The sequence below is a fragment of the Sciurus carolinensis genome, chromosome 7 (assembly GCF_902686445.1).
Source record: "Sciurus carolinensis chromosome 7, mSciCar1.2, whole genome shotgun sequence".
NCBI lineage: Eukaryota > Metazoa > Chordata > Mammalia > Rodentia > Sciuridae > Sciurus > Sciurus carolinensis.
This window is the reverse complement of record NC_062219.1, coordinates 120060627-120076248: the sequence shown is the minus strand read 5'-3', so window position 1 is coordinate 120076248 and position 15622 is coordinate 120060627. Positions and strand designations below refer to the sequence as shown.

The 15622-nt window shown below is 37.5% G+C and overlaps 1 protein-coding gene across 3 annotated transcripts in view; it reads left to right on the top strand.

Moving 5' to 3' along the window:
* Bltp3a (bridge-like lipid transfer protein family member 3A) overlaps positions 1 to 15622 on the top strand; it is a 73423-nt gene that overhangs the window by 16764 nt on the left and 41037 nt on the right. For 2 of the 3 annotated variants that reach the window (XM_047558571.1, XM_047558570.1), the window contains exons 2-4: positions 11883 to 12045; positions 12146 to 12184; positions 12858 to 12949. In XM_047558571.1, coding sequence (XP_047414527.1) covers positions 11883 to 12045; positions 12146 to 12184; positions 12858 to 12949 — 294 coding nt within the window. Of the gene's footprint in view, positions 1 to 11882; positions 12046 to 12145; positions 12185 to 12857; positions 12950 to 15622 lie in introns of those variants that run through there. The other variant, XM_047558572.1, reaches the window with a different exon arrangement.

Genomic DNA, 15622 nt, shown 5'->3' with positions numbered 1-15622 from the left:
ATGCCAGCAACTTTAGAGACTGAGACAGGAGGAGCACAAGTTCTAGGCCAACTTAGTGAGTCCCTAAGTTACTTAGTGGGATCCTGTCACATCCTGCGGCTGTGGCTCAGTGATAAAGTGACTCTGGGTTCAATCCCTAGCACCTCCCTGCAAAGAAGAAGAAAAAGCAATAGTTAAAAGCTGAAAGGTTGAGCTGGGATTTAGCTGCTGCCCACTATAGGGAAGACAGAGTTTGGAATATAAATTTGGCCAAGTTAACTGCCCAATAGAGTAATATTTAGTACATTTTAGAGAAAAATGACAGAATCCAGAGTCTCAATAATGTCTAATACACAATAAAAATTACTAGATGTATGCAGAAGGAAAATGTTTCTCATCAAGAGAAAAGTAGTCTATGGAAGTTGACTTTAGGATTTTATGGATTTTGTTTTTTGTTTTGTTTTGGTACCAGGTATTAAACCCAGGGGTACTTAACCACTGAGCCACATCCCCAGCCATTTTTAATTTTTTTAAAATTTGAGATAGGGTCTTGCTAAGTTGCTTAGAATTTCACTAAATTGCCAAGGCTGGCCTCAAACTTGTGATCCTTCTGCCTTAGCCTCCTGAGCTGCCGGGATTGCAGACGTGTGCCACCACATCCTGCTGATTTTGTGGGTTTTGGAAATATCAGATAAATAACTTTAAAACAAACATGGTTTAATAGAGGAACAGGTGGAGAATCACAGCAGGAAAATGAAATCTATAAAAAAGAACTACATGTAAAATCTTGAACCTGTAGTACAGTATTAGCAATGAAAAATTCATTGGACTTGCTCAACAATAGAAGAGATGACCAAGCAAGGGTCAATGAACATGAAAATAAAGCAATAGGAAATAATGCTCTCAGACATTTCATATATTCTCAGTTGAGGCTCCAGATATCATGGATTAGAGAAAAACCATCTCTTGTCCTTTGAATGAATTTCTAATACATAGAATACCTGAGCTCCACAAAATGCTTTCTATTTTGTGGCACTAGGTTTTTAGAGGAACTTGTTTTGCAGTAGTAGATAGCCAAAACAAGACAGAAAAGAATTTAAAGAAATAATGGCTGACAACTCAATTGAAAAGCCAACCCAATTAAAAAATGGGTAAAGGATGGGAGGCTGAGACAGGAGGATCATGAGTTTAAAGCCAGCCTAAGCAAAATCACGCTGAGCAACTCAGTGAGACCCTGTCTCCAAGTAAAATACAAAATAGGTTGGAGATGTGACTCAGTGGTTGAGTGCCCCTGTGTTCAATCCCCGTACCTGCCCCGCCCCCCCCCAAAATAGGTAAAGGATCTGAATAGACATTTCTCTAAAGAGGTTATATGAATAACCAACAACGTGGAAATATGATCAATATCATTAGCCATTACAGAAATGTAAATCAAAACTATGATGATACCACTTCATATCATAAGGATGGCTACAATAATAAAGATAGATAATAACAGGTATGGTGAGAGTGTGGAGAAATGGGAACCCTCAAACATTACTGGTAGTGGTTAACCTCTTTGGAAAACAGTCTGGCAGTTCTCCAGAAAGCAGTTTATAGCATTTCCCAATGATTCCACTGCTAGGCATTTACCAAGAGAAAATTATATGTCCACCCAAAAACTTGTATATGCATGTTCACAGCAGCATTAATCATAATAGCCAAGAAGTGGAAACAACCCAAATGTCAATCAACTGATGAATGCATAAATAAAATAACATATATATATATATTCACACAATGAAATATTAGTGGGCCATAAAAAGGAATAAAGTACTGGTATGTGCTGCAACAGGGATAAAACTTGAAAATATGCTAGGTGAAAGAAGCTGGTCACAAAAGCACAAAAATTTGAATATTATGTATCAGGAATCATATGTATATATATAATATATATGTGTGTTTGTTATTATTATTATTATTTGTACTGGTGATTGAACTTAGGGGCACTGTGCCACTGAGTTATATCCCCAACCTTTTAATTTTTTTTGTGTGAGAAGGTCTTGCTAAGTTGTCCAAGCTGGTCTTGAATTTGAAATCCTCTTACCTTAGCCTTCTGAGTAGCTGGGATTATAGGCATGTAACACCACAGCTGGCTGATTCCTTTTCTACTGAATATCCAGAATAGGCAGATCTATAGAGAACAAAATCAAATAGTGGTTGCTTATGATTGGTGCCATGGAATGGGGATATTAGGGTAATTTCTAAAGGGTATGGGTTTTCTTTCAGGTGGATGATGAAATGTTCTAAAATAGAACATATGGTTGCACAGCTCTGTAAATATACTAAAAATAATGGAATTATACTTAAATGATTGAATTTTGTTGTATGTGAAGTACATTTCAGTAAAGCTGTTATTAAAGAGGTGCAAATTTATAGATCTAAGAATCTCAGTGAAACCAAAGCAGGCTAGGACAAGAAAATCATACCTAGAGCTGTAATAGTTGCATTGAAGAAAACCAAAGATTAAAACTTTAAAGCAGCCAGAGGAAATCATATAAAAGAGAACAATGTTATAAACTAACAGATGACTTCTCATCAACAGTATCAAAAGATGAGACCAGATGACAATAGGAAGACATTTTTAAAGTGCTAAAAAGTCATTAGAATTCTTTGCCCAACTAAAAGTCCTTTAAAAGTGGAAGATGAAATAAATATGTTTTTAGATAAATGAAAACTGAGGATTCTAGCAGTACTACAAGATTTACTGAAGGAAATTCTTCAGGTTGAACAGGAATGAGAACAGATGAAAATGGATCTACAGGAAAGAATGAAGAGCACTAGAAATATAAAATACTGTACATTTTTCTTCCTTTCTTTAAAAGATAAGACTGCTTACTGTTTTGTGAGTCTATAATTTGTAGAGGTTTCATATATACATACACAAACACACACACACACACACACACACACACATACATATATACACATACATACATATAACAGTATCCCAGAAGAGAAAGGGCAGTAAATAAACTATACTGTTGCAAAGTTTGCATATTTGTATGTGAAGTAGTACAATATTAATTCTTAAGTAGATCATGGTAAGTAAAGGTTATGTATGATAATCCCTAGAGCAACCACATACATACTAGCAAAGAGGTATAGCTAAAAGCCCACTAGCTAGTTACTTGAAATAGTATAAAATTATTAGGCTAACTGAAAGGATGACAGGAAAGGGGAAGCAGGAACAAAAAATAGATGGAACAAATAGCAGAGTAGTGAAACAAAACTCCAGTATCAGTAATTACATTAAATGTAAATGTGTTAAAACTTCAGTTTAAAAGCAGAGATTATCAGATTGGATAAAAGAGAGAAACACAAACAGACTGAAAGTAAAAGAACAGGAAAAGGTATACCATGTGAACAGTAGACTCAAGAAGGCTGGAATGACTATTTTATTCTAAGGCAATATAGAATTTAAGACAATAATTATTATGACAGAAAAGAATGAAGCATTTCATAATAGGACAGTTTATCTAGAAGACATAATCATGAATGCATCTGAACCTTAACAGGACTTTAATATACATGGAAGATAAAGAGGCAGAAGCTTATTTTTTAAGAGATAGGTAAACCAGTAATTATACTTGGGAAATTTTAATACCTCTCCCTTAGCAGTTGATATAACATCTTGGAAAAAATAAACTATAGGGATATAGATCTGTATAACATTATTCATCACCTTGGACTAATCAATATTTATAGAACACACATAACTGCAGAACTTTTACATTATTTTTAACTGCACAAGAAATGTTCACTAAGACTATATTCTGAGCTTTAAAATGCCTCAAAGAGGCATTTCAAGATATTGGAAACTTGCATGTTCCCTGGCTACAATGGAAATTAAATTAGAAATCAGTAACAATAAGCAGGACACAGTGGTATGCACCTGTAATCCCAGTGATTTGGGAAGCTTAGGCAAGAGAATTGGATGTTCAAATCCAACCTTCATAACAGACCTGTCTCAAAATTAAAAAAACAAAACAATTTAAGCGTAGTGTTAAAGCATACCTGGGTTCAATCCCCAGTACCCCCCCCTACCAAATTAAAAAAAAAAAAAGACATCAATAAGATAACTAGAGAAACTCCTAATATTTGTGGACTTAAAAATACATTTCTAAATAACCCATGGTCAGAGAAGACATCATTCACGAAATTAGAAAATATTTCTAACTAATTAATGAAAATTTGACATATCAAAATTTGTGGGATGTATAAATGTATCAAAGTGATAAATGGCAAATTTATAGCTTTTTTCTTTTCTGTTTTATCCTTCCTTCCTTCCTCTGTCTCTGTCTCTCTCTTTCATCTTGCTATGTTGCTATTCCATGGCTGGCCTAAATTCCTAGACTTAAGAGATGCTCCTGCCTCATCCTCCTGAGGAGTTGGGTCTATAGGTATGTGCTTAAAAGATGTTTTAAGGAAATAAAGTTTCAGGTCAGTATCCATTGTGAACAAAGACTAAGTCCTTTAAAAACTGGCAAATTGAGATCAAATCTATATAAAAAGCATATTACATTAAAAACATTTTTTTGTTTTCTATTTGTTTATAAATGTCAAAAACATATGTAGAAATAAATTTAGGAAAGATAACATGCTGAAAACTGCAAAACATTGCCATGAGGAGTTAAAGAAGACCTAAATAAATACATTGTACTTTGAAAAAAATATAATGCGTCCAAGGAAAGGATGACTTGTTTTTGTTAATATGTCAAATTTCCCTAAATTGAGCTGTAGATTCAATGTAATTCCAATAAAAATTTCAGCTGTTTTTTTCTTTTTAAAGAGAAATTCATAAGCCGGTTTTAAAATTTTATATGGAAACGAAAAGGACCTAGAATGGTCACAATACCCTTGAAAAAGAAGAAACAAAATGATTCATATTACCTACCTCCAGTAGTTAAAAAGAAACTATAGTGTGATCACAGTGACTTGGGAGACTAAGGCAGGAGGACTATGAGTTCAGTCCAACATCAGCAACTTATTAAGGCCCTAGGCAACTTAATGAGACCCTGTCTCAAAATAAAACATAAAAAGGGCTGGAGATGTGGCTCAGTGGTTAGGCACCCCTGGGTTCAATCCCTGGTACTTAAAAAAACAAAACAAAACAGAAAAACAACAAAAACACTACAGTAATGAGAATAGTGTGATCTTGGTATAAATATATAGTAGATCAGATAAATACTTCAGAAATTAGCCAGTATATATAAATTGTACCTCAAATGACACAAAAACCAGCTTAAAAACACAACATTGTGGGCTGGAGTTGTGGCTCAGTGGTAGAGCACTTGCCTAGCATGTGTGAGGCGCTGGGTTGGATTCTCAGCACCGCATATAAATAAGTAAAAATAAAGGTCCATCAACAACTGAAAAAGTATTTTTTTAAAAAAACCAACATTGTGAAGAACAAAACAAAAATCTAGAAAGACGTTTTCTTCTAAGAAAAGGCATATATAATCTGTTCCTGCAGAAGTTTTGAGAGTAAAACCAATTAGAGCAAAGCGCCAACAGTGAGTGGCATATTCTGTCAGATTATTTGGAATGGAACGGTGTAGTGACATTAGTGATTTTGTTTGGTTTGGATGATGCAGGGAATTCTTCTACCTAAACCAGTTGCTTCAGAGTTACATTATGTCTTTGCTTAAAGACAGCCTGTGTTGTGGCTGAACAGTGAAAATACTTTGATCTAGATTTCCTTAAGAAGCTTATAAGCTAAGGCCTGTGATCACATCAGGGCAAAGTTACTGAAGGAAGCAAAGTGGGTTTGTGGACCTGTTTATTTTTTGTTTTTTTGTGGCATTGTGGATTTAATTCAGGGGTACTTTTTCTGTGAGCTATATTCCCAGTCCTGTTTTTTATTTTATTTTGAATCAGAGTCTCACTAAGTTGCTGAGACTGGCCTCAAACTTGTGATCCTCCTGCCTCAGCCTCTGAAGTAACTGGGATTACAGGCATGTGCCACCATGCCCAGCTCTTTTAATTTTTTCTACGACAGTTCAATTTCTATGCAGAGTGATTATTTTAACTTGCCCTGTGATTAGTAATGAAGTTTCTGAATTATAGGGGGCAAGATAGAGAGTTGAGTGAATTCTGGGTGAAGTCCCTTTTCTGTCATTTACTGAGTCCCATGTTTACAGCAGGTTAAGCTGGCTAACTCTGAGTCTTGGGCAAGCCATTTGATTCTGGCCATTTGTTTTCCTCATTTGCAAATTATAGATTTGGACCGAATATGTAAAATCCCTTCTAGCTCTGAAATTCTGAGAATCTGCAATTTCTCAATGTTAGGAAGTATGCCTGAGAGCCGTTCTCTGTTGTCTCTGGCAGATTGCAATCCTCTGGCAGGGATGAAACTTGATCAAAATCTGTTTTTCCAACTTGATTTCATCTTAGCTTCTATACTCCGTAACAGTAACAGATGGCCAGAAAATGTTTTCCCACATACTTGAAGTGGAATAAATAGCAGGCTGCCATTAGTCTTTTTAGCCACCCTTGGACTGACTGATGTCATCCTCAATTAGGAACATAAATGCTGAATAAAGTTTGTGCCAGGGACTGTGAGGTACAGAAAGAGAAGTATACAGCCTGATTCTTCTCAAGAATTCAGTATCCTCTTGGTACTTGTCAGTTTCATTTGGACTGTTGAAGATGACTTGGAATAGCAGGCTTCATGGTCATGTTGCTGCAGTTTAATCTCATACTCCAACATGGGCAGAGAGTCTGAACAATTGCTTCCTGCTTGGGTGAGGAGAGAACTGAAAGTTGGACTTGTATAATTCTCAGCAGTGTTTTCCTTGGCTTGGCAAACTTCTGTAGTGACCCCTGGATTACCCATTCTTTGCTACTGTTACCAAATGCAGGCAACATAAGTTAAGAATTTTTTATTTTCCAGTGCCAGAGTTTGAAACCAGGGCCTCAGATATGTTAGGTGAATGCTTAATGACTGAGCTACACTTCCAGCTCCAATTAAGGAATTCTTAACTGAAGAATTTTTTGAGAAACTAATAAGGTGGTGTTCATTTTTCATTGAATTCTAAAAATCAGTTGGTAGGTTAAAAAACAGTCAAGTGCTGCATACCAACATTTTGGTCAATGACCAACCACATATATGGTAGTGTAGTTGGCTGTACTATCTAGGTTTGTGTAAGTACACTCTGATGTTGGTGCAGTGACAGAATTGCCTCATGACATTTGCTCAGAACTGACCCAAGACTGTATGTTATATTGTCACTGGACAGGAAAAGTCTATGGTGATCCAACAGACATACATGTACTGTGAGCCAGCTTATAGTGGATTTGGAAAAGTCTTGGTTGTTTAGCACTGTGTGACTTTTGGTATTTATCATCTACCTGATGGCACGGCATCCTCGGTCTGTTGTTCACATCTTTGTAGAGACTAGGTGTCAACCCTGGTGTACTTAAGAAAGATTTTTATTAACCTGATTGGTTTGGTGAAATACGGAAAGGTTTTTGATGGCATTACACTATAACTTTACCAAAATTTTTTTTGAGGTTTATTCTTCTTCCACAGGTTAAGCAGACCATGGTTGATTATAAAAAGGGAAAGATATCCTCCAACCATTTCTGAGACATCTTATAAATTCATTCTGCACCAGGTCTGTTCTGGAAGGAACTGTTCATGCTGTTAGAGCAGATGCTTATAGAAGCTAATGCCAGTGAGCTGTTCCGAGTTCATATTCTGACTACCTCTTCCTGCCCTGTCACCTGGAGCAAATTTCTTCACAGCTGAGCCTCATACTTTTCCTTTGTATAATGGGGATAATAATTTCTACCTCATGTGGGGTATTACAAAGATTCACTAAGATAATGTTAATAAAGAACCTTCCTTTTGTTCCTAGGACAAGGTATAGTGTCCTCATTATTAGTAGTTTGGTTCTGCTTAGTCCAGGTCAGATGAGGAGTCTTTCTCCCACTTGTGATGTAGAAAATAAATTGTTTTAAAAATGACATTTTCTGAGGCTGAGGATGTAGCTCAATTATAGAGTGCTGGCCTAGTATGCATGTGGCCCTGGGTTTAATCCCCAACACTGTAAAAAACAAAATAAAACAAACAAAAAAACCCCACAAATATTTAGAGTTGTTGTGATCATCTAAATAAAGTGGTAACCTGAATAAAGGTGTTAAGTCAGCATTCTGTGTGCCATGTAGAGTAAAATGGGAAGGAAGGTAGGAGGGGAACCGTGTGAATAGGTGAAGACCGAAGCAGGCAGTCTTCCCTGTAGAGGGATTCTCTCCTCCTAAGCCAACATTTTAATAATAGGATGATGTTTATCCTCTTGCTTGCTTACTCATCTATGCCCCTTTTCATAGCTGTTCCTCCTCCCCGCAGTGTCTTACTTGGCAACTTGAATGATCCATTTTTCATTCACAGCCTCATTTACTTTAGGACACAAAGTTCCAAAGGGTCTTTCTGGGTCTTGTGTTTTTCTGGATATTCAGATGTGTTAGAGTTGTTGACAACACTAACTACACTAACAAACACAACTAATACTGGCTGGTGCATTTATTTTCAAGACAGTGAGAGAGATGAGTTCCCCTGGTCATCATCAGGATAAAGTGAGGCACAGGGTCTTCTGACTCACAGAGTTGCCCCAAGGAGTCAATATTGTCATTTGTTGGTTCACCAGGCGACAAAGTTCAGAGAACTATGCTGGTTACCAAATATGGTCAAACTTCCAGATCTGAATTCATGGGTTCAATGGGTTCAATCAACTACAGATTGGGGGGGGGAAATATATATATATATATATATATATATATATATATATATATACACATACACACATAATATATATTAAATATAATATATATTATACACACACACATATATGTATATATATGTGTGTATATATGTATATAAATTGTTTTTAATTGTTGGACTGGAGATGTGTCTCAGTGGTAGAGCACTTGCCTAGCATGCATGAGATCATGGATTTGATCCCCAGTACTGCTTCGCCCCAGAAAGTCATTAAAAAAATTGTTTGTACTAGCTGGACATGATGGTGAACATATGCCTGTAATCCCAGCCACTTGGGAACCTGAGACTGGAGGATCGTGAGTTCAAAGTGAGGCACTAAGCAACTCAATGAGACCCTGTCTGTAAATCAAATACAAAATAGGGTTGGGAATGTGGCACAGTGGTTGAGTGCCCTTGGGTTCAATCCCAGGTACCAAAAAAAAAAAAAAAAAAAAAATTGTACTGAATTGTACTGACTTTTTTTCCTAAACAAAGTATCATATAACAACTAATTACATAACATTTACATTGTATTAGGTATTATTAGTAATCTAGAAATGATTTAGAGTATATGGGAGGAGATATGAAGGTTAGATGCAAATATAAGGGACTTGAGCATCCACAGATTTTGATACCGGTAGGGGGGTCAGAACCAATCCCCCAAGGGAGGGATGGGCCAGTGTTTTTCAGTTGATCTTGCTCTTATGAGCTTGATTTTAACTAATTCACTGGTAATTTTGTTCCCTATCCTTGGTGGTTCTCTTGTGAACCATGAGTACTAGAGTATAAGGGATGAAAATCTGTTCTGGAGCCAGAGTGGGTATATGATGGGGAGGCTTTCTGGGAAACATTAATTCAGCTTTAATTTTGTTCAGATTTTAGTATCAAGGAACCTGGGTAGAAAGGATAGGATCAGGTGTACTGAGAGTGAATGAGGTAGAAAAGATAGGGCTGAAGGATTGTTGCTTATAAACTGAGTCCTAGAATAACAATCTAAGCCTTCTAAAGCTTTTTTTTTTTTTTTAAGATAATATTTTAAGCCTTTTCTAAAGGGAGAGAGCTGTGGGATCCAGAAATAATAAGTGATTACTTTATCAAGCACTTATAAAAGCTAATTATTTCATATATGTTAACTCTTTTAACCACCTCAATAGCCCTATGAGATTGGTTAATAGTTTGCCTAAAGTCACAGCTTCTGAAAAGAGAGAGCCAGGTCTGAGGCTCAAGTCACCTCCAAAGCCTGTTCTTAACCACCAAACCATAATAAATTAAGGTTGTAGGGCAAAATATAATTTGTTATTGGAGGAAAACAGTAAGTGTGAGAGGCAGCAATGAAGTAATGAGATTCATCTAAACAGTCTGTTGTGTAGGAGAGGGTTACGCTATGAAGAACTGGTCTTCAGTTGATCCTGCCAAAAAGAAGACAGAAGGGAGCTGGGAGTAGCTAGCCAGCAGAGCAATCAGCTAAGAATTATGTAGGCCCAGCGTTCTGTCAGGTCACCATTTTGATTGGGAAGCTCTAAATTAAGCCCTTAATCTCCACTTAACTTCTGAGCAGAGGCTTTATAAATTGAAGAATATTTTAAGACTCCCTATGATCATCACCTAAATGTGTTACGGATTCCAGGAATGGAGAAGAAAAGAGTTTAGTGTGAGTTGTAGCAGTTAGGGAATTGAAAGCCTTAGTGAAAAGTCTCAAGTTGAGCCTTAAATTGGTATTGAGGAGGATGCTCCAGGAAAGGGAGTGGGTGAGCATATGAACAAGACTGGAGCAGTTAGTGTAGAATAGTGGGAAGACTTGACTGTGAGTTGTTTGTGTCCAGGCAGTTGACCTTGAGTTTCCCATGCACACTGTGGGAAACTCTAGATCAGTTTGTTGACGGCACTCTCATGGAGTTTGCAGTTCAGCGGTTTTCCTTCACTTTAGCAACTAGGCCCAGGGGCTTGATGAGAATCAGGATCAGTCCCTTTGGGAAGACTATAGTTGGCAGTTTGTTCTTTGATCACATCAGTAAATGTATGTGCAAGGGTCAGGGATTGTTTTTACCCTGCTTAATAAGCCAAGAATTAGTCAACTACTATTTCGTATTGTAACTGCGTAGAACTTCCTCTTCTGTTGCTTCAGGTAGTATTAGAAAGCAACGGTTTGCTCTCTGAGATGTCCTGGTTGTCTGTTCCCCTTCCCTACTTTTATTTGGATAATCTCTTCTTCCTTTTCTTTCTCTCCCCTTCCCTCCCTTCCCTGCTCCTTGCCTCCTCTTTATTTTTATACTGGAGATTGACCCCAGAGTCATTCTACCATGCAGCTACATCCCTTTTTTATTTATCTATTTTTTTGAGGCAGGTCTCACTAAGTTGCCCAAGCTAGCCTCCAATTTGCTATCCTCCTGCCTCAAACCCCTGAGTAAGGATTATGGCTGTGCATTTCTGTTATCTCTATCTTGCTCATTTTTTATTCTTTTCTGTATAGGAACATTTCCTAGGAGGGAACTCTGGAAGGTTAGTTTCACAAGTTTCTAGGACTACAGTGTTCCAGTTCCCTGGAGTCTTACTGAGACCCTTTGTGTTAGACAAAACCCCTCCCAGTTTGCTTTTCTCAAATTGGCCCACATTGATTTTCATTTAATACTTATTGGTTGTCTTGGGGTTCTTCTGTTCCCAGGCTTGTCAGATGCCCTCTTGCTTCCCTCTACTTTATCCTACCAACTGTGTAAGGCACTCATGTCAAGTGACTGTTGATGTTTTTTACTCACCTGTCACATATGGGGATTTATGAGGATACTTTATCTTCTAGTCTCCTTGTAAATATTATCCGTGGACTTTTCATGTTGCTGTTTAGTTGCTCTGTTTTTATGTGGGGATTCAGAAATATCAAAATACTGTGTTTTCACTGCTACAGGCATTTCCCCAGAGTCCCCAAAGTAGAATTGAGTAGGATGATAGAATGATAGACCTCACCTAACATCTCACATGGTGTAGAGAGAGTGTGGTCATTAGTCAGTATTTGTTCTTTAACTTTCTCTTTACTCCAGATTCAGAAGTGTTAGTGACTATTTAGCAGATTCCCATGGATGTAATAGCTTCTTATCTTTACTCTTTTCAGGTTCACTAAGAATCTTTCCCCAGACAAAATCAACTTGAGCACCCTGAAAGGGGAGGGTCAGCTCACCAACCTGGAGCTGGATGAAGAGGTTCTACAGAATGTGCTGGAACTGCCCACATGGTTAGCCATCACTCGGGTCTACTGCAACAGGGCCTCCATCCGGGTGAGAACAGGGGCGGAGTGATGCTGCTGTCTTTGGCCAGTAGGCCTGCCTTCTTGAAGGGCAGCTCCCACATCCCTGAGTTTTTGCTTTCCTCTTTCAGATCCAGTGGACAAAGTTGAAGACACACCCAATTTGCTTGGTAATGACCTTTCTTGATTGCAAGTAATTAAATGGTTTGGCTAAGGTAGTCTTTCAAAGATAGGAGGGAAGATGGGGGGGAATCCTGATGGGCTGACCCTTTTGGGAGTGGTAGGTACTTCTTTATGGCCCTGTAAGCTTCTCTCTGAGACAGAGTGATGATTATTGTCCTGGCTTATTCTGGAACTGCTGTGCAATATAAGAATTAGCACGGAGACACAAACTCATAAACCCTTTGAGGTATTTCCCCCCTCCAGTATTGGGGTTTGAACTCAGGGGCACCTTGCCACTAAGCTATGTCCCAGGCCTCTTTTGATTTTAATTTGAGGCAAAGTTTTGCTAGGTTGCCCAGGCCAGGAATTCTTCTGTTCTTATGCTTGTCCAATGCCCTTTTGTTTCCCTCTGCTGTGTTGGTCTTCCTGCCTTATCTTCCTGAGTAGCTGGGATTACAGGTGTGTTCCAACACCCCTGTCTGTTATTATTATTTTTTAAATAACAATTTTTGCTGTCCAGGTTCTATCCCTAGACTTCCCTGTTTCTTGGAATCCTGACAGGGAAAGTTAAGAGTTTAGTTCATGTTGACTTTTGGGTGATTATCAGCACAAAGTCTGCTGTCTTCCTATGTGCTGTGTGGTTTTGTGCACGTGCTTAGCTCTGCATGGCTTCTGTTCCAGTGTCTGGATAAGGTAGAGGTGGAGATGAAGACGTGCGAGGAGCCTCGGCCCCCCAATGGACAGTCTCCCATTGCCCTTGCTTCAGGACAGAGGTTAGTTGCTTTGGGCCTGTTATCTCCAATGTATTTACTGCTCCAGATTTCCTTTTTAGTTAAAGAATAAAATGTTTTTGTTATTGGAATTTTCAAATGTACACTTAATAAAATAGTTAATGAATTACCATATACCCGAGATCTAACTTCAGCAGTTAGCAACATTTTGCCTTTCTTTTATCATCTTTCTTCTGTGCACTGTAGTACTCGAAAACAAATCCCTGACACCATGTGATTCCACTTGAAAATACTTCCATATCATATGTCTTTAACAGACAAGGATTGGCAAAAAATTAACTATCATTTGGTAGAATAAATAAGAATTCTTTAATATCATCTAATATCTATTTCATAATCAATTTTCCTAAATTATCTCTATTTTTTTAGGACTAGATGGTGTAGTTTAGTGGTAGAGTGCTTGCCTAGCATGCGCAAGTCCCTAGATTTGATCCCCAGCACTGCAGAACAAACACATACACATATGTATGTGTGTGTGTGTGTGTGTGTGTGTGTGTGTGTGTCTGTATCTATATCTATATCTATGTTTTAACAGTACAATGTAGATCAAAACAGATCTACACATTATGTTTGGGTCACATGCTTTTGAAAACCTTTTAATTTACTCTTTCTCCAGCACATACACTTTTTATTTTCAGTGCTGGGAATTGAACCCAGGTCCTCCTGCACACTAAGCTAGCACTTTACCACCAAGGTACACCCTAAGCCCTAACATACACATTGTTTGTTTTTCTCCCTCATTACTGGGGATTGAACCCAGGGGCACTCAACCACTGAACTACATCCCTAGCCCTTTTTTATTTTGAGACAGGGTCTCATTTAAGTTGATCATGTTGGCCTCAAACTTGAGGTCCTCCTGATTTAGCCTCCTGAGTAGCTCGGAATACAGGTATGTGCCTGAAGGCAAATTTCCCTCTTCTAATGAGGACATCCATCATTGGGTTAGGACCCATCCAAATCTAGTATTCATCTTAACTTGATTATATCTGCAAAGACTGCACCACTGTGCCTGGCTGTATACACACATCTTTTGATATACCATTTATTCTTTGTAGAAAATAATTTTTCTAATCCCTCATTTTGTATTTTGACTGATCGTATCCTCAATGTATCATTTAAAATGTTTCTCATTTAGTCCAGTAGTTACATTTTTAGGACTTGACCTGATTAAAAAATTTTTTTTTCTTGGTAAGAATAATTCCAAGGGGTGAAGGATCTCCCTTGGTTCTCCTTTATAAAGTTACTAATGCAATCGGTGAAACCTTTACTACGGGCTGGGAAGATAGCTCAGTTGGTAGAGTGCTTGCCTTGCAAACACAAAGCCCTGGGTTCGATCCCCAGCACCGCAAAAAAAAAAAAAAAAAAAACCTTTACTACATCCTAATCACCTCCCAAAGGTTCCATTTCCTAAAACCTTCAAGCTGAGCATTAGGTTTCAGTATATGATGAATTTAGGGGGAACATAAACATTTAGATCATAGCACTGAGTCATAATCCATTATAAGCATATACAGCTTATTTATCCTGTGTTGATGGTTATTTTATTTATTTATTTATTTATTTATTTTTACTATTGTGAATAATGTGACTGTAAATATTTGTATAGCAATTTTTATGTGGTTATGTCTGTTATTTTTGTTGGGAATATACTTAGGAATGGAATTGTCAGGTAGTATATATTATTTAAATTTTTAAGAAAATGCCAAACTTCTCCAGAGTGATTTACCATTTTATATTCTTTGGACATTTTACATTCTTTTTATACATTTTTACATTTTTAAATCCTATCTTTAACATTTACTTTTTAAATAGATTTATTGTATTGTCATATCTTTATAGTCATTTATTGTTTTTTGATACTCAGATGTCCTCCTAGTTGGAACCTTTCCAAGTGAGCACCTATATCCTTTGGAAAAGACCTCAGTAATCTTTCTGCTTTTAGAGAGAAAAATTCCAGGCCTATTTAGAGACTATTGTCTGGACAAAATTGTGTTTATTGATTTGTCATTGCTTTAATGCCATTCAGTATCTTGTACCAGAAAAGAGGTATTTTAAAGAAATCTTTAAAATACCCAGGCGCAGTGGTGCATGCCTGTAATCCTGGCAGCTTAAAAGACTGAGGCAGGAGGATTCCAAGTTCAAAGCCTGCCTTAGCAATTTAGCAAGGCCCTAACCAACTTAGTGAGATTCTGTCTCAAAATAAAAATAAAAAGGACTGGGGATGTGACTCAGTGGTTAAGCACCCCTGGGTTCAATCCCTCGTACCCCCTACCAAAAAAAAAAAAAAAAAAAAGCTGGATGTGGTGTTGCTTGCCTGTAATCCCAGGGACTGGGGAGGCTGAGACAGGAGGGTTGCAAATTCAAGGTCAGCCTCAGCAATTTAGTGAGACCCTCAGCAACTTAATGAAACCCTGTCTCAAAATAAAAAATAAAAAGGGTTGGGGATGTGACTCAGTGGTCAAGTGTCCCTGGGTTCAATTCTTGGCATGCATGTGCACGTGCGTGCGTGTACACACACACACACACACACACACACACACACACACACACAGAAATAAATCAGGACAATGTTCTGATATTTCTTTTTTAATATTTAAAAAAATTTTTTTTTAGTTGTAAGTAGATACAATGCCTTTATTTATTTATTTTTATGTG